Source organism: Melospiza melodia, chromosome 2 (genome assembly GCF_035770615.1).
Source record: "Melospiza melodia melodia isolate bMelMel2 chromosome 2, bMelMel2.pri, whole genome shotgun sequence".
NCBI lineage: Eukaryota > Metazoa > Chordata > Aves > Passeriformes > Passerellidae > Melospiza > Melospiza melodia.
The window spans coordinates 71,139,877-71,160,999 of NC_086195.1; the positions used below are offsets into that span (position 1 = coordinate 71,139,877).

General features: G+C 41.8%; 1 protein-coding gene across 1 annotated transcript; it reads right to left on the bottom strand.

Annotated features, from left to right (window-relative positions):
* Nucleotides 1-216: 216 nt before the first annotated feature.
* On the bottom strand, nt 217-16,695 carry CTSC (cathepsin C). Its single transcript, XM_063148824.1, has 7 exons — nt 16,530-16,695; nt 15,416-15,561; nt 7,187-7,353; nt 6,627-6,782; nt 4,500-4,615; nt 1,926-2,057; nt 217-1,338 (listed from the first exon to the last, which is right to left on the bottom strand). The coding sequence occupies exons 1-7, from the start codon at nt 16,693-16,695 to the stop codon at nt 836-838; spliced, it is 1,386 nt and encodes a 461-aa protein (XP_063004894.1). The 3' UTR covers nt 217-835.
* Between the last annotated feature and the right edge of the window lie 4,428 nt (nt 16,696-21,123).

Here is a 21,123-nt window from a genome sequence, read left to right on the forward strand (position 1 = left end):
AATTGTTCTACATCCACAGCAAGGACTACTGCACTTCTGGACAACTTGCTTGATGCTGCTGTGATAATCTCAGCTTCACATGGAAGATTTAACTAGCTCTTCTGCCCTCTCATCCTTCTTTCACACCAGCTTCTGCTGAAGTGAGAAGTTCTAGACAGGAAGCTCAAAACTCATAGACAGGTCACCAAAAGAACTAATTTCTTCCACAAATACAAATTCCTATAGGAGTGGGGTGTTCTTTATTGAACTCTGAAATGATCAATTGTGAAGCACAGCAATAAAATCCAGAACTAGAACATTTAGTAACAGCCTGAAACATAGAATTGATTTTTATTGTCATAAGGATTTGACATGCAGTTTTCACAGGACACTTAGAGCTTTAGAATTTTATTCTCATCAGCATAATTGCTCATTTCCTACACATTTATGTTCCAAATTGCACTGACTTCCTGATTTCTGAGAAATAAGGCACTACAGTGTCCCTTCAAAGCAGTTACAGACTATCATAGCAGACACTTCCCTCAGATCTGAAGGTCAAGATTGCACATGGAAAAAAATGCAACTGGTAATTGAAGATACATCCAACGATGAGTAACTAATCACCACCATTGCCAAAACAGCCCTTCTGGGTGATTTACTGTCAGACTTGAGAGGAAGCCTCCAGTGCACAGAGCAGATTTAACAGTCTTCATCTTCTCATATATGGAAACTGCTCTGTTGTTGAAAAATTCCTTTAAGCTACCTTTTCAAGCCAGGGAACAGATTTTAATCAGGATCTTCAACCATCAGTGCGTTCTCATGGCTCAGGACAAGGCACTGGATGAAGACATTTACATTATAACTTTGGAATAGGAGTTGCAGCCACTGCAATGCTTTCAATAGCACATTCATCAGTGCCACGGCGGATTCTGAAGTAGCCATCTTCTCCCCATGAGGTGCCCCAGCTGTTCTTCACAATCCAGAATTTCTCACCACTTTTTGGGTCTTTACCATAGCCCACCAGTAAAACAGCATGATTGGTCAATTCAAAAGGATTTAAATCATCCCGCAGCCCGGTGTGATGGTAGATCCCCTCTTTGTAAAGCATGAAATCATTATAAACCTCAAAGGCAACAGCCATTGGGCCATGCATAACAAGCTCAAGTTTCATCAGGGCTTCATTGCAGCCTCCGTAGAAGCCACCAACATAGTGGTACTCAGATGTGTAGTAGTGGTAACAGCTGCGCTTGAAAAGGCACGGAGAGTCTTGGCCTGTGTAAGGGAAGCAGTCCTCTTCCACCACACCAAAGTCTTGGACATACTTTCCACCAATGAGATATGGGAAGCCACCATCACAACCTTATTAAAAAAACAAACAACAAAATAAACCAAAAAAGTGCTTCTTCCCTTTGAAATTCTCTTATTTGTGGCGGGAGACTCTCCCACTTAAATCTTTCAGATACGGTATTGAACATACGTCAGTGACCCAGATCATCCTAGTACTCCAGTTAGCTACAGTCAGCTTTCTGAAACACTCAGGGCAAAATTCACATCTCTGGGAGTTATATTTGGAACACTAATACTTGGACCTTTTCTCATCCTGACAATCCCTGTCAGAAATAACAGCTAGTTACATGCAGTACAAGGACCTGTCCCAACAACGATACAGTCCTCTGGAAAGCATTAGTCATTGCTTTTGCTCATTTCCCCTCCCTCTGAATATACCAGTGGACGAATATTTAGTTCCATTCCTTCTAGGTAAGCATTGTAAACAGCTCCATTTTGAACCTTACTCCTTAGATACTTCCCATCTCACAGGGAGATGTATGAAAAAGTTTTATGAAAAAAGTAACTTGATGGGGAAGGGATGGAAGTTTTCAAACTTCCTGCTCCTTCTGCAGCATTGTCATTACTTGAAAGGTGTCCATATACACCATCATCCTTACCCTGAGAATACTGGCTGCAAGACACAACCTGCTGGGGGCTGAAGACTGGTTGCTGAGTGTTGTTTGTGAGGATACGTATCCTTGCCTCCAGCATGCCCATGGAGGAAAATGCGTAACAACTGCCACATGAGCCTGAGAAGGGGAGAAAAAGGAGCAGTCAGTAACATAAACAAGGCTAGTCATCTGCCATCAGGTACATGTATTCCTAAAGTCCACTGAAAAGAGTTAAAACCTACTAGACAGTGATTAGAAATTGAACATCAATAGAGCAAAAACTTAAATTTTCATTTAGCTTTCATGCATGCAATTCAAAACCCACTTCTAACAACTTCTCAGGGAACACTGAGCTTATTTTCAAGAATAAGAGGCAAAGTACTGCTCCAGTGTTTTTCAGCTGTAGCACTTAAGAGCTATCCAATTACCCTACTCCTTCAGAATGAACCTTCAGGGACCACATTAGCAGGGCTGAGAAGGCTCTATCTACCCTTTAAGGAGCACATATGCTGTGGGGCAATGAGCTATTTGAAATGAATGCTGACAATATTGTTCTTATTTCAACCTACCAATGGATTTAGTCCCGTAATTTCCAGTTGAAAAAATATTCCACCTCTACAGCTACCTCTAAAATAACTGACTTTTAAGAAAATAGTGGTATAAATAGCATGTTTAATATAATGGATTCATCCCCTCTTCCCTTGCTTCCCAAGGGCATGTAATTGTACACTGGCTTTTCAGAAGCACCTTAATTTCCCTTCTGCTTCCTGGCAGACAGTTAAGTCTCCTTACTTTTGCATCAAAATTTAGTATTGCTTCTAGCTTTAGGCCTCTGCACTCTCTAGGACCTTCCTTTCACTCATTAAAGCCTTTGGAAATGGAATGACAAACCTCACAGGAAGAACAATTACTTGGATGAGGTCCTATTTTATCTACTGATTGTCATCAAGGTGCCTGATTTCCTTTTGTTTCCTGACGGTGGGAAGGTCAAATATTGCAGAGCTATGAAAATGTGGGAGCCTTGAGGAACAAAACAAAATACTTTCTCTTGAACTGTGTAGGTGTATAAAAGCAGAGCTATTACAACAGCAAGACTTCGTGAAATTGCACCTTCACTCAGCTAGATGCACCTCTGAAGAGAAGGGACAAAATCAGCCTGAACAGGAACACTCTTTTCCCAGCAGGGCAAAGTGAAGCAGTGAAAGATGCCTCCCACGCACTGCACCGTCGCAGCATCTGAGATGGGCCACACTGTAGAACACTGCATTATGTGTGCAAAAACATGAAAAATACAATTCACTCAACCATTTCAGTCTGAACTCTGCTGGACTGGCTGCTAAATTTCTTTTCACGTCACCACAGTGGTATTTATAAAGTCCACAGAACGACCTCTTTTGTAGGTTTTGTTTGGTTTTTTTTTTAAAGCCTTAAAGCTAAAATTCTAATTTGATGGAGCAGAATGCATGTTCCACAGACATTTAACACACTCAGCATGGACCCTCAGATTACATAAAAAGTGTAGGAAGCTCTTTTATTGGAAACAGCAGACTAGTTCTCATTTAGAGAAACTTTGAAGCAACACCACAGAGAAAGGTAAGTCTGGAAGTGAGTGTTCAATTGTTTGGAAGATAAAAGAGCCCTTGGGACATTCATAGTTCACACCAAGAGAAAGTACAGGACTCACACCTACAGAAGATGATATAATTTCCTGTTGCCTTCTTCCAGTGCTTCCACATAGCTAGAAATTCCATAAGCCTTCCTATGCTGCTTCTGCTACGAGGACTACAGCTGGCAGAATTTGTCAGAATAACTAAGTCATAAATGAGGGATTGGTGATTTAAGTCATCCCTTTCCCACCATGCTAATGTTATGCCTCTTTCCTCCAAAAGCTGCCACCAGATAGCGACTAGTAGATGCAAGTTTATGGTGGCACAGGGAAGGGACACATTAATGGAGCTTCCTCCTGGCCTCCTTATATAAACATATAATTTAGGCATCTCACACCACAGTGTTATAAACACTCCCTACAGAATCAACACATATCAGCATGGTATCCTTCTAAGTTCTTACCAGTATTTTATATTTATTATTGTCTGCAATTTTCATAGTCACTAATATGTCCTCTTGCAACTTCCCAGTTAAGTAACATCTGAATTTATCAGGGTGATAAGATTTGGAGGGAGTATAAACAAATTTCCTGGGTTTATTCATTAAAGCTGCATGATAATTTGCCATCAAATGAAATCAGGGAAAAAATTAAATGTACATCAGTCAGTGTGCAGAAAACCCTGGCTAAGATCGTTTGGACAAAACCTGACAGCTGTGTTTATGCAGGGTAGTGTGGTAATAGACTTTCTCTCCAGCAAGTCAGCGCTATCTGGACAAGCCAGTGCCACCACCTATTTTGGTGCAGCATTGTTAGCCAGGACTCCGCCCAGTTTCCACAGGTTATTCACAGTAAAGGTGCAACCTGTCAGCTGCAAGACACTAGGCAAAACCTTCTGGTTAGCAGCAAATTACAAACTACATCAAAGGAACTCTAGAACTTTGAATTCAGAGGTTTTATTTATTAATTTTTACCTTGATTCCGAACAGGGCTGACATAATTGACACCATTAACATTTCTCCAGTCCCAGGATTCTGGCAAGCTTGAAATTTTCTTGAGTAGCTCAGGTGTTAGAGGTGCAGGCTTTGGTCTAAAGAGGAGAAAATATTTTTGAAAAACATATCACACTGTAGGCAAGGAAACAATTACGTAACATTCAGTTTTCATCTTTGGCTTCTACTAGTTGGACTTGCTTCACACTACGCAATTTATAATAGTTTCCATCTAAACTGAGTGGGTGTCAGTATGAAGAGATAAACTTGAGCAGGATTCAAGACCTACTCAAACTGCTCCCTGAGGGAACTATATTATTAACTATACACTGTTGAGGAATACATTCAGCACAGGTAGTTCAGTTGGCAACCTGCAGTGTGAGCTTCAAAGAGCTCTGGGTGGCAAAATCCTTTTGTATAACAAAGGGAGCAGGGACCTGTGGCCCAGCCAGGTAACAGGACACTCAGAAAGGACCCCAGACTTTTCACACTTCAGGCTGGGGGTATAAAAGCCCAGGGGCCCCTTTGCTTGGGGTCCCTCCTCAGAGGGACCTGGTACAAACTGCTGTTTTACTATTTAGTTACTGCACCAAGATCAAATTATTTTAAAGATCTGGACATCTGAGACTCTGCTACTGGAACCCTGGCATCAAGCAGGTAAGGAATGCTGGTGTGAGTGTGGGGTGTGGCTGCAAATGGGTCTCAGTCCCAGCTCAGGTGGTGTGAGTGTGACGGCCAGAGTGGCTCCTGGGTGGTCCAATGGACGAGTTTCCTTAACATCCATGAGCTGCTGAGGTCAAGTACTTCTGCACTGATCTGACATGCTGAGGTAACTCTCAGAGATTAGAGCAACACAGTTCTACAACAGTTATTTTACTGCAATTACAAAGTACGTAGAATATCTGACTGCAGAAACCATTTTGCCTTGGCAGCATGCACTGACAGCAACTACAGTTTCACTTCAGGCACAGGCATGGCTTACACTGACAATTGACTAACCGACCTGGCCCTGGAGACTTCTCTGAGGAAAGGTTTTACTGTGACTTTTGAAGAAGTATTGAATATTACCTGTCCTCATCTACCACCTGCAGTCAAGTGATGCTCCTATCAGCAAAACAAGAGCTTCCTGCATTCAACTTTTACATAACCTGATACTTGTCCTCAGTGCCATTCACAAACACCAGACTCTGGGGTCTGTTTTGAATGCCCAAGAGGGTCAACAAAATACTGTCATGGTACTGCATGGGTGGAAGAGAGCTTCCAAATAGGTTACTGTATTTAAGATCATCTGCAAGGTGACTTTATCTATACATCTGCATGATATTACCATGCAAATCAGCATTTTTATTCTACAGTAGGACCTTCTTCAACAAACATATAATTGCCACAGTTTGGAAAAGTACCATTCCTACTCACAGAAATACCAAGAGCTGAAAAAGGAAAACTACGAAGATGCTAAGACAGCTATAAAGAAGGGAATCTTTAAACTCTAGTTCTCAAATGTTGTAGCGCATGATGTACCCATCCCCATTACCACTCTCAGCTAAGTGATCTGCAAGATCCTGAAGGCATTCTCAGAGTTACTTTCATGCTTCTTCACTGAGACACTCTACTGCTGCTAGAGGACTCTTGTTGCAGGCGTGGCAAATTATCAAAGTAACCAGGGAATTCCCTCAGAAATCTTTGATATTCATGTTTAGGAGCAGAGAGCAGTTCACAGCTTTTCAACTGCAATTATGAACTAGCAGAACCAAGATGAAGCACAAGCAGAAACTGCTGACTGTGGCAAGCAGCTGATGAGCAGACAGGACAGTGAAATGATAACTGAGACTGCAACTGAGATGATAACTGCTTCCCTGCATATATGAGTTCAGCAGTGAGTTACTGAGCAAGACTAAAGGGTAGGTGACTCTAATTGTCCCAACTGCTTGAGACAGCAGTGGCTCAGAATAATCATTCAAATGAAAAATATGTTTGCATACCATGAACATGAACTGGAAGGCCTTGAAACTTGATTAAACATCTGAACTAAGCACAGCTAAGAGCCAGGACAAATACAAGCAGACTCTTGGCAGCAGTGGGGTTTGTTGCAGAACAGTGTCTTATTACCTTGAAGCTCTGGAATAGAGACCCCCAGCTCTTTTAGTTAGTTCTTCCAGGGCAAAATTCTCATACTCCTCATATCTTGTTGCTCTCCATGATTTCTGGTGAGCATTGATAGCATTTACAAAGTCGAAGTTGTGCACATAACGCCTGTGGGAGAGTCTGCAAACAAAGGAACCAACCAAGTAAAACAGTAAGAAAAGGACTGAGATTGAAACTAAAGGTGTTCTCTAAACTCAGTATGTAAATCTGGAAGTGTCTTCCAGTAGGTACTGATAAAGAAACATGGAATTACTGGATCAAGGCAAGGTTTCTGAAACTTGAGACAGACTGAATATAACCATCTTAGACATGCCAGATTTATAACAGGGCTTCATCACAGACTGAAGAGACTGTGATGCAGCAGGCAAGTCCTCTGTTTTTCTGCATTCAGGTTTATTTCCAACATTATCACTGTCATTAACTTTGTCCTCATTACTGGAATTGTTTCTTACAATTTTAGCTAAACCTCACGCACTGTTATGAAACATTTTCTTCCAGTAAAAGGTAACTTATCTGTTGCTTACCTTCCCCCAGGCTTCTGGAGAGGTAGCTCGTTGATGTGAACATCAGATGGAGATGAAGAAATCTTGTGTCCTATGAAACAAGCCCAGTTGTGGCCAAGTACATCATGCACCCATCCTGGCAGGGTCTCATTGCAATAGCTGGTTACATTCAGGCCTTCCTTTTTGTACTGTAATGTGAAGAAGTTATACTTGTGTTGAGCAGATGCATTTGTTAGCATAGCCGTAGTTCCCCACCCACTCACAGCTGCTTCTTCCTGCCTGTGTTTCACAGGAAGTGGCCAAACACACTCCAGAGGTTAAGAAGATAAAAGAAACTGCTATTTACCAAATAGCTGCAAAAGACAATTGGGTTGTGACTTGCACTTTTAGCAAAAGAGTATGCATTTGTATCAGTATCAACTAACCTGTGCTAATTATTTTGGTCCAACAGCTACTTTCTCAGCAAGATTTAAAAGACCTCTTAGTACTCAACCTTCTCCTCAAGGCCTTGAGATGTCTTATGCCAAATATGTGACCAGTTAAGCTACCTCTGGATTGCCACAGAAGTTTGAGAAACTAAGACTCAGAGGGAGAATGGCAAGCTTGTCATCCAGTAACGTCACAGGAAGACATGCACTCTTTCTGTTTTAAAATTTATGTACTATTTATGCACTGTTATTGTTTCACAAGTCAAAACCAAAGACGAAACTTCCAGTCAGATTTTTATGTTTGAGCTATGATGGCAAAGCATCAAGAACAATTTCACAGGAACTATCAAAATGAGACAGTGAGAAATGATGATCCCTTGAGAACAGCTCATTTAAAGATTGCAGCAGAGACTGCCACTAAAGCCTTGAGTCCCAAGTCCTGATATTTCCTTATTCAACCACACAAGTCTTTATTTTACCACTGAAGAGCAACAATGTAATATCCTCAGCAAAATGTGTCTTCATGCAACAGTTACCAGCTTTGCCCAGGTACATAAATTTTCAGGATTAGTAATTCTCTGACAACAGAATGTCTCACTGTGGGGGTGTGTGGGGCTCTTTGCTCATTACTCACCTCTTAAGTGGTTTGTGTTACACTACAAAGGCACCTGAAAACCCCATGCAACAAAGCCTTTAACTTTTCTATTTAAAAAAAAAAAAAATCACTTATACAGAATTCAAGTTTCCAAGAAAACTTCATTAAATCTCATCCTGTTTGAGCTGCACATGTACAATGAGGGATTCTGTAACTGTGTTTCAATAAAATGCTTGCTCAGCTTCTTTACTGAAGAAGGTGGTGACATACAGTGATGGAAATGCCCCAAGATGGAAAAGATTAATTAAAGAGACTGGGAGGTTTGTGTCTATGTTGAGGTTTTTTGAGAAATCTGAAGGAGAACTTACAGTAAAATAATTAAGTTTATCGATCAGCAGAATGAAGGTTAATTCTCTGACTGTTTTGGAACAATGGGAATGTACTATTCCCCAGTCAGGAGGATGCAGAGGCAACATACCAACACCCAGCAAGTGTGTTTGCTGGCTGGAGCAGGGTGGGGGCACTAGAAGGCAGAGCTTGTTCTATTCTTCCTATCTTACTGTGCGAGATTGTGCAATATGGGAAATAACCACACTTGGCCAAATACCAAGGGCAAGGTCCAGAGATGACTTTTGAGACACACACTCTTCACAACAGCAGAACTAGAAATCCAGACACTTCCAAAAGCAACAGGTAGTGACTTTACATCTAAGTTACTGTAAGATCACTTTTCTGCCTCTACATGGCCATAGTAATTAATACCTGTTTTTTCCTATCTAAAAGCTGTCACAGATTAAAACAGTACAGCTATTCTCAACAAACACAGGCCTTAAATCTGAAAACCTGAAGATTATCAGAGGAACAGGCCTGCTTCCTGCCACAATCCTGCCTTGCAAAATGTTATTCTGAATTAAAACAAGTAACACAGATTTGGGACTTATCTTCATGGAAAAAAAGGCAACGAGTTATCTGCCAACTAACAAATTAAAACAACAAAAACATCAACAAAAAAATTGTTTTTCTCCTAGAAATCCCTCTCCCTTTCCAGAGACAAAATTCATTGCTTTTTTAAAGACACAGAGAGAGAACCAAGATAGCATTCACACCATTTGTGCAACTTATCTTTCAGAAAAGTGAATGTAGTGAATTTCTTACACTCTTCTTTCAGTTCACATGTATCAACAAAATTTAGAAAGGAGGTGAAAAGACAGCCAGTAGCAATGCTTCAATATAAACAAGACAAAAAAACCAATTTCAGACAGTCTGTGTAGAAGCCTAAAGTTAAGCAATTCTAGTCCTCTGTAGCTACCTTTTTGTAGAGTGCCAGACTAAGCTACTACTGAAATGACTTTGAAAAGTGGACATGGATACTTTGAGACCGTAACACGTGAATTACATTTGGATAGAGGCAATTTCAATTCCAAATAACAATGTATCTAGGAAATGAAAATATACCTACATAAGGTCATAATTGCTTCCCCCCCTCCCCCCGACTTTTAATCGAGAACCGCTGATACAGACAAGGGGCAGACAAGCCTTAAAAAACCTCATCAGTGCCATAACATTGATGGCCACTGATTACCAGAAGGTACACTATAAAATCGTTGTTAAAACAACCTTGCTAAGAAATGCAACATTTCTTATTTCTACTTGTGGTGGACTGACAGATGGAATCTAGGAAATTTGACTGTACCAGTTTTAGAGGACTGACAATGAGTACACCTGCCCAGCTAACAGCAAGTCATATGACAGGGATATGGCACCATTGCACAAGCAACACCTGACTCAGCTGGATATCAACTACAATGTCAGACTCAGCAGAAGCTGCCAGCACAGCACCCAAAATATCCACAGAGCCCACCCCAGAACAACATAATTCATGAAGGTTAACAGCCATACAGCTGGGATCACCAGCAACTGCTGGACAACTGCTCTCACACATTTCTCGGCAGACTTTAAAGATGGTTTTCAGTTTTGAGTTAAGATGACTGCAGCTGTCACATGATAATTTCATCAGCTGGTGAACTCTGCAGTATTAACTCCATCCAGTGACCTGACCAATCTAGGAGAACTCCTTTAGAAAGGCACCCAAACTATATTCATAGTTCCAATTCTGAGCCTTGAAAAATTGAGTTCTATTTCAAATGCATATTTTTCTCAATCCTAACAAGTCATGTGGTTTTGCCTAATGCCAAAATTTAGCCAAGCCACGCCAACATTAACCTTCATGTAGCTAAACTTCAAAGCTTGCTGTTAGGTAACTGAACCCAGGTAAGCTTTCCAGTGAAGTATCCTTTTAATAACCCCTTTCCTGTGTCAGTCATCATGACAATCTAATTGTATGTTCAATTCTAGTCCTAGTAAAAATGATAATTGTTTAAAGTTTTTTAAAATCTTTAATCTCCCTAAGAGGAAAGCAAGAAAGGATGAAGACCTTATTAGTCATAGCATTTTAATGAGAATTCAGCAGTGCCACACTCAAGTTTACAAGTGTGCCTATGCATTTTACTATGGGAAGCACACATTGAATAAGAACTGCAGACTTGCAGCTGCCCTACTACACAAAAATACAGTAGACAATGTTACCAGAATGTTACTATTGCATCTTGCTACACAATATAAAATGCAAGCAAATACCAACTCCAGGTGGATTTTCTTTACTTTAGGAAACATTCTGCAATTCTGACTTTTGTTCTTTCAGATTTACACTTTAGGAAAGCAGCAGTTGCTCACTGCCAGTTGAGCAAGCCTAAATTAGACAGGTTAAAAGCTGACTTTCAATTGACTTGCAGGATGATTGAGTTGCATTAGCAACTCTGGCACTTCTACGTCAGCAACATAAAATAAAAAGTTTGGGGGTTTTTTCCATATCCTGAAAACTTAACTGCTGTCACTGTTCTAGTTTGTTTCCTGTTTGTTTCAGAACAGCAGTCCTTGATTTTAACCAAATTTGGGAGCACTGGGGAAGAGAGAAAAAGATATGACAAAGATGTCACCAAGTCTGGAAAAAACCAGTAACTTGAGTGGTGAAATATTCTAAAACCTATATCTTTTTTTTTTTTTTTTCTGAAATAGTTGTTATGCTTCAATATGAAAAAGAAAGTCAGACTTCTGGCATTTGCTTAAGAGCATCTCAGGAGTCTGAAGCAGAACCACTTCACTTAAGGGACAAACAGTCAGAAACTTATAAGACTGTCTCATGTCCAAAGTGGTAGCCTTAGCAATAAATAAATACCTCAAAGACATGAAGTAATTGAAACAAGTTGGCCTCCACTTTCCCTTCAGCTTCACTCTAGCTTTTTATGTTATACTGTTCCTATTTCTTTTGCCATCCCTTGGGGGGTAAAAAAAAATAAAAATCACTAAAGCTTTATATATTGCATAACCCTAAAAAATCCTTGTATCATTCAGCAGAAGCACATGATCAAACTTCTGCCAAAAGCAAGTACAGTAACTTCATATCCAAGTTCAGTACAGGGATGTTTCAGAAGCACATACTAAAAACTTAGTTTGTGCTAGAAGCAGAATGCAAGAATGCAGTAGGATGCTGCAATTTGGGAAACTTTAAATGTATATACAACAATTGTTAGAGAAAAACACTGTTAAAGCATCTTTATTTCAGACACTGAAGTAAACTGAGGGAAAACATAGGAATTATAAGCTCACCCAATCCACACCTCTGATGTATAAAGTCCTTTCCCCACAGGCCTCAAGTGAAAGAACAAATATCTTGTAAAGGCAATGAGACCCTGTTTCAGTGGGTGTCTGTTTAGTAAGCCACAGGAACAAAAAGCTATTAAAAACTCATTGACACATGCACTGCCAAACAGGCTGTGTCTGTATCTACACAGTGCAGCAGCTCTGATAAAGTCACCACTTAGACAAGCCCACACCATTCCTGTCAGTAATTAACAGCTTAATTCTTGAACACTAGGAAAAAATACACTGGAGGTTCAATTAGCAGAAGTGGCACTTCTATGCCTGAAACTCACAAAGTACTGTATTGGCTTAAACACTGCTGCTCATTGTACCCGGTAAATCCTCCCTCTGCTCAATCTCAGACTTGCTGTATTTCTATTTCATATGTAATGCAATATTTACTGGATTAAAAGTAAGCAGATATGCACAGTTAAATATGTCACAAGGTCAAACAGTTTGTAAGGAACCACTTCCTCCCTCCAAGTGCCCACCAACAGTTGTGAAATTGGGAGTTTTGCAGATAGAGACATTGCATGCTGTTGCCCAATAACAGCAAGTAGTTGTCTGGAGCAAAAAATGCATTTAGTAAGTGCTGTGGTATTTCCTCATGATTCTCAGCAACAGACTTGCATCTTGGTAATCTGTTGGTCTTTTTGCAGCAGCAAAATTATTAGATGGTAACTGACCTGGGCTCTAATCCTCCCTATGGTGTTTAAGGAAAGAGGTCTTTAACTTAAATATGTCTTGTTGATGCTGCCCCATTACTGAGCAATGACCCAAACAAGCTTGCTATTTCTTAATACTGAAGCCAACTTCAAAACTAAGAATTAATCCATCAGCTTACAAAGGGCTGAGACACATTTAATGACCACAAAATGCAAGCTATTGTGTATGTTACTGCTCAGGTGTATATTTGACTTTGTTTTGAGAAGCAAGATGAATCAGATGACCACCAGAAGCTCCTTTCAGCTTAAACAAAAGGCAACAAGGAACAGTTTTGGTACTGTGTTTTAAGAGTACTTTTGCAAATCAATGCAACACATGAAATCAATGCAATACATGACATCAGTGCCTATGAGTCACTTGACTTAGTGCTCATCCTCTGGGGATGTATTTCACAAGGTATGGAGAGCAGCAGCATTCAGTGACTCTCAGCTGTCTTCAAGTTGGCAACTAACAGATCCATTTATATCCCAGAGCAGGCCACACTGTTTCTATGATTAAATTCCTCACACTCAGGAATTTGTTTGATAATCAGCAACTCTTTTACTGGCTAGCATATGGCTTGTAAAGCAACTCTGTATTTCAGTGTAAAATATCAGCCCAAAGTCTGCTAGTTTAAGTATATTCTCCTCAGATGAGTCCAACAACGACTGCTAAATTCTCCCTGCAAGAGATGACTCCTCAAAACCAAGTTCATGGACAACACTACAGTCAGTATACAGTGCTCTGCTGTCCTCATGGAGGCAGCAAAAACTTTTAAGGCAGGTCCCCCCACTGCAGGTGAGCTCACAGAGGTGTCCCTGCCTGAGAAGTTTCACAGTAATTCTGCTCAGTTAGATTACCCTTCACTGTCTCTGCAGGCTTTGCTTTATCACCTGCCAAACCTATGAGGAATGCACATCGCGGCAATATAATTTCACTATCTTATACAGATGTTTCAATCAGGTGTTTCTCTGTCATACTTTGCTTCTGCTCAAGTACAAGACCCTGTCTTGTTTAAAAGATTGAATTCTTATTTCAAAAATTTCCAGTTATAAGAGTGTGCTAGGTCTTGACAGTTCATTTTATTTACAGTGGCTCATATAATGCCACATATATCAGATTTTTGAAGAAAACAGTGATTTTAATGCAGGGATGTTTTAGTTTAGCTGAGCAGTGCTAACACAGCACCAAGGCCTCATCTGCTCGTCAGACAGCTCTGACAGCAGATAGACTGGGGGTGCATACGAAACTGGGAGGAAACACAGCTGGGAAAGCTGACCCAACTGACTGAAGAGACATTTCATGCCCAAAAGTATCAAGCATAGAAATTGGGAAGGAGCTGGGGAAAGGAGAAAAGAGGAACATTCAGAATCATGCCATCTGCCTTCTTATGTAACAGTTGTGCACAATGAAGCCCTGCTTTCCTGGAAATTGCTGAACACCTGCTCATTATGGTGGCAAGCTATCCTGGTGGCAAGTAGTGAATGAATTCCTCATTTTGCTTTGCTTGCATACACACACAGCTTTTGCTTTACCTATTAAAGGACCTTGATCTCAGCCTACGAGTTTTTGCACTTCTATCCTTCCAATTCACTCCCCCAACGCATTGATGGCTGAGTGGTGCTTTGCTCATTACTGGGGTTAAGCTACAACAATGAGCATGTCAATAACTTCCCCAGTAGTTTTGCTAAAAAGTCTATACAATCCTTTCCCTTATATGAGCCCAAATCAGCACAGGTGGAACCTGCAAGGAAGTTGCAGTTAAACTGGAGCCTTCTACATAATTTCTATTCAGTAAGGATTCCAGTTCTCCTGAAAGAGTGGATCACTTGCTTTTATTAACACCTGAAAACAGTGACTTTAAAATAGTTGCTGTAAAATAAACCATCTACAGTGGCTCCCAGAAAGACAATTTAGAGCAAAAGTGATTTCTTCACCCTCCTTAGTACTAGCCAAAGTTCAGAGATTTTATGCTTGGACAAGGCCTGGATGTTTACTATTGACTCACAAGATCATGCTTCCTGAAACAACCAAAACCATATTCATTGTTCCTGCCCAGGGCGGCACCCACCAGCTGAGAAGCCCTGCTGCACAAAGCATCTGCCTTCCAGGTAGTAAAGCCAACCTGCAGAGATTACTCCAAACCACCCTTCAGATTCATCATGCCACTCATCAGGACAGCAGCACTCCTAACAAGAGTGTTTTCTCCTGTCTAATCCCTGCCTACCATCACTGTTTTCAGCTTGACCTGAAGGCATTAACAGGGACTGAAGAGAACAGCACTACTCTAAAGGAATAATTACAGGCAGTAGAATGGCTCCTTAGAGTAGTATTCTGAAATAAAATTTATAGATCCCAGAAATCCTCCAGAGGATAGATGGCTCTAAAGTGCATTTGACAACATTTGTAAGGAAAGATAAAAGCAATGGTATTTGCTATTTGACTTGGGTCCACAGAGTGAAAAAAAAAAAGAAAAATTAAAATTAAAAAAAAAATAAATCCAGGCTATCAGGAAAGTTAGTTTCATGAAGGCCTTCAATTGCTTTAAGCATGCCCAGAAGGGAAAGTAGCAGCATCCGTATTTTTTTCAGATAATGACCAGTGTGGAATACCTCTTCCCTCTCTCTGCTCCCTACCCAACTGCTGATTGCTGTTTCTTTATGTTCAAAAATGAAAAGAAATCCTTTATCTGGCAATCCAGGCAAATCTTGGAGCCAAAGATAATCAAGTGTCCCAACTGTGGCACCCAGGGACTGAAGAGAAGCCTAACTACAGGCCATTCTGGCAACAGCCAGTGGTGTAGAACACACCAGGTTAACTCACCTTAAAAAACGCGAACCATTTGTAGTCATTTATCACAATTTCAAAGCCTTGATTGTAAATCAAAGTGAAGAAACCATAGTTGCCCAGACTATCCTGAGCCACATCTAGCTTCTGAAGATTGACAACCACCTTTTTCTCCACAGGCCCTGAAAGAAAGAAACATTAGGGCATGATTATTGTATGGAAAGAGAAAAATAGCACAAAAAATGCATAAAGGATATTGTAACATTTATTCCTGAAGATGCCATAGTATACTCATTGAATACAGTCTTGTGCAAAAGGGCATCGAGACATTTCAGGACTTCCACTTACCCGTCAGTAGGTCTACATACTCATTTTTTCCACTGCTACACAGTATCTGCACATTTTATTAACAGCAGCACCAAACAGTTGTGATTGGGACACACCAGCATATTGAAACACAACTCACTGTAGGGCTACAAAGGTGTTGGATGCTGTGTCATTTAGGCACTGAGTCTGCACTGACAACTCTTCCCCTACAACATCTGGGATGAGGCATCACCCATCCTACACTCCTTCACACCAGTGCTCCAACCCTACCACGCACCTCACCTCCAGTGCTAGCACTGCCACTTATCTCCTCTGATCAAAAAGCAGATGACACAGAAAAATGCAAAGCATCGACTATTTTTAAAATGACACTGACATATGATCATTAAATAGTAACTCCACACTACTATTATCCTCTCGAAGGAAGTGATATTCCCATCTTTTTGGATGCTGTCAGGCTTCCCTGACAGCCCCCCAGGGGGTGCCCAGGTGTCACCAGCGGTGCCACCCTCTCCTGCTGGGAGCAGCCAGGGCCCGGGCAGGCAGAACCCCGCAGGAAGGCACCCGTGAGAGAGGGGCAGCGAGCCGGCATGAGCCACGGGGCCCGTGGAGAGGCCTAGCCAAGCCCTCATCGGAACAAACAGAAGAGAAACAGAACCAGTGAAGCGGCACTGCAGCAGCGCAGGAAGCCGCCTCCCCTCGCCCATGCCGGCTCGGGGGGCTCCGTGCACGGAGCGGCCGCTCCCCCGCCCGCTCCCGGAGCGCCGCCCGGCCGCCCTCGGCCCCGCGGGGCGGGAGCTGCCCGGGCCCGCCGCGCTCTCACCCGCCTGCGAGCAGTTGCCGTGGCGGCCGCCGGCCCGCCAGACGCGGAGCTCCCAGGCGCCCAGCAGGTCGGCGAAGGAGCAGTTTGCCGGCGTGTCGCCCAGCACGGCCGCGGGCAGCGCCGCCAGCAGCGCCAGCGCCAAGCCCCGCAGCGCCCAGCCCGCCATAGCGCCGCGCCCGCCGCCGCCGCGCCGCTCAAATGCGCCCGGCCGCCGCCGCCTCCCCGCCCCCGGGCCCGGGCCCGCCCCGGCCGGGCCTCCTCCCCACAGCGTGTCCTTCCCGAAGGTCGTCCTCTTCTGCAGAGCGCGTACACCTCCCCAAAGTGCGTCCTCCCACGCAAAGGGCATCCCCTTCCCAAAAACCCATCTACCTCCCCAAAGGGCATCCCCTTCCCAAAAACCCATCTACCTCCCCAAAGGGCATCCTCCCACTCAAAGCGCATCCCATTCCCCAGCACCTATCTACCTCCCCAAAGGGCATGCTCAGCCCCCCTGCCCAGCCCCAAGCCTCGGCAAGTCCCCAGCAAGGGTTGTTCCCGTGGCTACTGCAAGCCTACGTCTTGCTGCCCTGGAGGACGTGGCCTCCTGTTCGCCAGGGGTCTAGCAGCACAGAGTGACTCAGATTTTCCACAGCAGCCGCGCATCGCAGCCAGGAAACCGTGCGGCACGAACCCTGCTCGGGCTGTAACCCCAACACCCCGTGCCACCTGTGAGACCCTTGCACACATGAGCAGTAGACAACAAGCAGAGAAAACCCATCCTGGAAGTAGAAGCTATGGTGACCTGCAAAATCTTGCTTGTCAAAGAATTTAGAGTGTATGCAGGGGGCAGGTGCTGTTGGGAATAGAGATGTCTCCACCGAACTGCGAGACCCGGGGTGCATGGCTGGGTGTGCAGGGAAGTGGCTCTTTTTCCTCTGTCTCTCCAAAAGCAAAATGTGCCGGCTTTTACATTCCCAAAGATATATGTGCAATCAAGAAGGCTAAAAGACTTGCTAATGAGTAAATATACCCTCATTTAAAAAAGAGTTACATGAAAAATAACTCCTTTCTGGGGAGCAATAAATGCATATAGTATGAAAATTTTGGCTATGAAAATGATGCACTAGCTTGGCTATGGATATAAATTTAAAATAAATGTTGTAAAACTAGTATAAATCTGCACGTAGATGCTCATCACAGATTTCAAAAGTGTAGCTTTAAATAACTCAGGAGCTAAACTAGGTTAAAACTGTAAGCATCCTGATCTATTTTTGTATTGATTTAAATCAGGAGATTAGGAATTGCATCAGTAAATGTAAACTGTTTTAAGCAATACATTATTTTAGCACCATCACATTCTTTTTATGCCATCTTCTCAGCCTTTTGGGGAAGGATTAATTTGACATTTTGCTGCTGATTCTTAGAGCAACCAGCTGATAGATGCTCTTACTCATACCAACAAAGAGATAAAAGCTCTTGTTTAAGACAGTGTTTTGAGGATTCTAAAGCACTGACTTAATTGGAGAAGCAGAAGTTCCTCTGTGTTCCAAACAAATGCTGTTTCTGTTCACTAAGAATCTGTTATCCAGTATTGCTATGGTACTAAAAAAAATAGTTCTAGGTTGGTTTTTTTGCAAGGATAGCTGGACATGACATACAAGCTGGACATTTTGCTGGTCATGCCGTACAAGTGCATGCGCCTTACTGCTCCTGATCAAGCCTCTCTAAACAGAGAGGCTTGATCAGGAACAGTGGCTATATCATCCTGTCTGCTTTCTTTAATGATGACTTTTTTTTTTTCTTCTGGCTCCACATTTTTAGAGATCAGCCCAAAAATTCCCCATGACCTTAGGAAAAAAGCCTCTGTTACTGTTCTTCTGGTTTTATGTGCAGGAGCTGAAAAGGTCTGTGGTATCTCTATCTCATCCCCAAGACACTGGCTGGATGATCCTGCCTCTGCATTCTGCAGTGCTTTGAGTCTCAAGTTTCAGTTTCAAATTTTGGCCGCTGCAGGCTGTCATTGCACAAAACCATATGGATTTCTCTGTAATTGCCTTAGAGTAAGAACAGATAAAAAATAAAAAATAGAGGTGTATTTTATGTAATGAGGTTGTACCATGGTCATTGTGACCAGGCAGAGATGGTTCAGTCTGACCCGTTGAATTCACTCCGGTTCTACTCTTCATCAGTAACTTTTTTCACCTGTGTAAGGTAAAGGCACTCCCTGTGCCTTCTCTCCAGTAGTAATCCTAAGCTAATTACTTCTATGGGAAAAAAAAGTCTTCCTTGCTCAAAAGCACTGACAAATCTGGATGTGTCAGTGAAATACAACCTTAAATTAGTATCACCCTGTGTGTAAGACACATCAGATGGGACACCTGTGTTTCGTGGCAGACTTGTTCTTTGTTTGTCATGCTGCTGCTGCTTTCTTGAAGGCAAAATTTTACCACTTATAAGACTCCCTAAAACTGTGCTTTGTCAGTGTTTTACAAAGCTCCCGAGGAGAGTTAGATAAGGAGTGACGAAGTCAGTATGATGGTTTATTGTCCCCAATAAACCATCATGAAATAAACCCCTCCCAAGGGGAGTGGTTGGTGTACTAACCTCCTGATAGCTATGGTATGCACTGGTCTTATTTGTAAGGTAATTGAGGTCACTGTCACAGGGTGTCAAAAATAAACTGTGAAAATCTTCCCTCCAAAAGGTGAATAGCTTTCTGCCAGGTTAAAGAGTTGAATCAGCAAAGGAAAGGATCCAGGCCTTCTTGCTCACAGCAGTCAGCAGGAATTGCATGGGGAAAAGGCAGATTTTCCTTCAGTGTCAACATGTGAGAAGATGGGCTAACCACATGTTGAATGCTTGTAAACAGAATTTTGGTGAATAATGACAAATAAATCTTTTACTTCAAGACTCAGTCCTGGCCACTTTGACTTATGACCGTCTGTACAAGCAGAAGTGCTGTGTGAGTGTGGAGTGAAGTGCTGTGGGAAGCGACCTGACTGAAGAGAATCCTGGGAGCAGAAGTCCCAGGGTGGTTGTTATTCAGTCAAGTCAGTTCCCCTATCTGGGAGCTAACCAGGACCTGGGTGGTAATCAGCCATCCACTTTACAGGGAAAACATAAAGATTATATTCCTGGAGTGGTTCACAGAAAGCTGATTTTAGGGTGAACAAAATTAAAGAAAAAGGATCCTTGTGCACAAGAGCTGCCCATGTATTTCAGTGGTATCTGTCTAATGAAAAAATGATATCTCCTTACAAACCCTGCTGCACTTTCATTGTTTTGTCACCATCCCTACCTCTGATGAAGCAATTAGCACTGTATAATGGGGGTAATTTAAAAAAATTCAGAGCCTAAACTTTACTGAGGACTGCTTATTCCTTTTCTTGTTTTGGAAAGGTGTGAGAATATGAGCATTTGCATAGTCCTGTGTAGGCTCTGAAATTAACTCCTTACTGAGACAGTAGGTGCTGTTCTGCAGGTGGCTTTGCAAGAGCAATGTCCTACTTATATGCCTTTAGAAAGTGAAGAGCTGTACTCAAAGACTTATTTTTCAGAGTATTAATAATATATGATCACTATCTCACTATAAAATTTGACTATTTTGTTTTACTGCAGAGTACTTCGCCAGTTTAGCACTCTATACTTCTTTGCGTGATTGAGCACATCCTGTTTACCTCGCAGGGAAATCATCTCTGGCTGTTTCTGGGAGGTGGGTAGATAATATGTATTCATCTGTTGCAACTATAAACTAACAGAGTTTTAACGGAAGACACTCTGCTGAACAAATCAAGCAGTTTCTAGCAGCTATGTGAGCTGATTTTGTGAACAGAATGAGTGTGATGTACATGTACAGCTTGTTGTAAAGCACTTTTTCTAGGGGATCTAAATTAACAACTGAAGTTTGCAGCTGTCTGGAAAATGTTTTTTTCAGAAAGTTGGTTTTGAAGGTTTTTCTGGGAATTCATTATTTATTTTGGTGCAGGAATAAGTAATAAAACAAACAAAAAGAGTGTTGATTAATTCTATTAACATTTTAATTTTAGAAACAACCATATATTTCCTCACATTCTTTTGGTGTTTTTTAAAATTATTTTCTTCTCTGGTTCTAGTGGGCAAAAAAAAAAGTTGTGTTAGTCCACCTGGAAGACCATCCTGCTGAAGCACAGAGCTGGAATAGTTGGATGTAGGGGAAAAGAGACTGTTCACTGCAATTGCTGTGGAAGCACCCAAATTGTAGAAGGATGTCAGCAGAGTTGGGCTTTTTTCCCACGGCATACTGCAAAGTTGAAAGTCATAATGGAATCCGATTCTATAAGTCAAACATAAATATCACCTTTCAGTTAGTTTACCTGACTTTTTGTCCACTTAGGGCATTTTTTCTGCCAACTTTTTCTGAAAGATGATACACAGAATGCTTGTCTGCATAGCCTGTGTGTATATGTGTTTGTGTGCACAAATATAAGTGCTTTGTTCCTGGAAAAACATGTTATAATTTAAATAGTGGTTTTTTTTCTCCTATTTAAAAACTTAGGAAAATTATTGAAATCTTCCAGGAAACTATTGCTTTGCTTGCTGTAATGACTGTTAAAATAACAGTGTTAATTCCATGTTG

Coding starts and splice junctions, on each gene's coding strand:
- CTSC (XM_063148824.1), bottom strand. CDS start 16,695: ATGGCGGGCTGGGCGCTGCGGGGCTTGGCGCTGGCGCTGCTGGCGGCG. Junction 15,562..16,529: donor CGGCAACTGCTCGCAGGCGG/GTGAGAGCGCGG, acceptor TCTTTCTTTCAG/GGCCTGTGGAGAAAAAGGTG. Junction 4,616..6,626: donor CTCTATTCCAGAGCTTCAAG/GTAATAAGACAC, acceptor TCTCCTCTTTAG/ACCAAAGCCTGCACCTCTAA.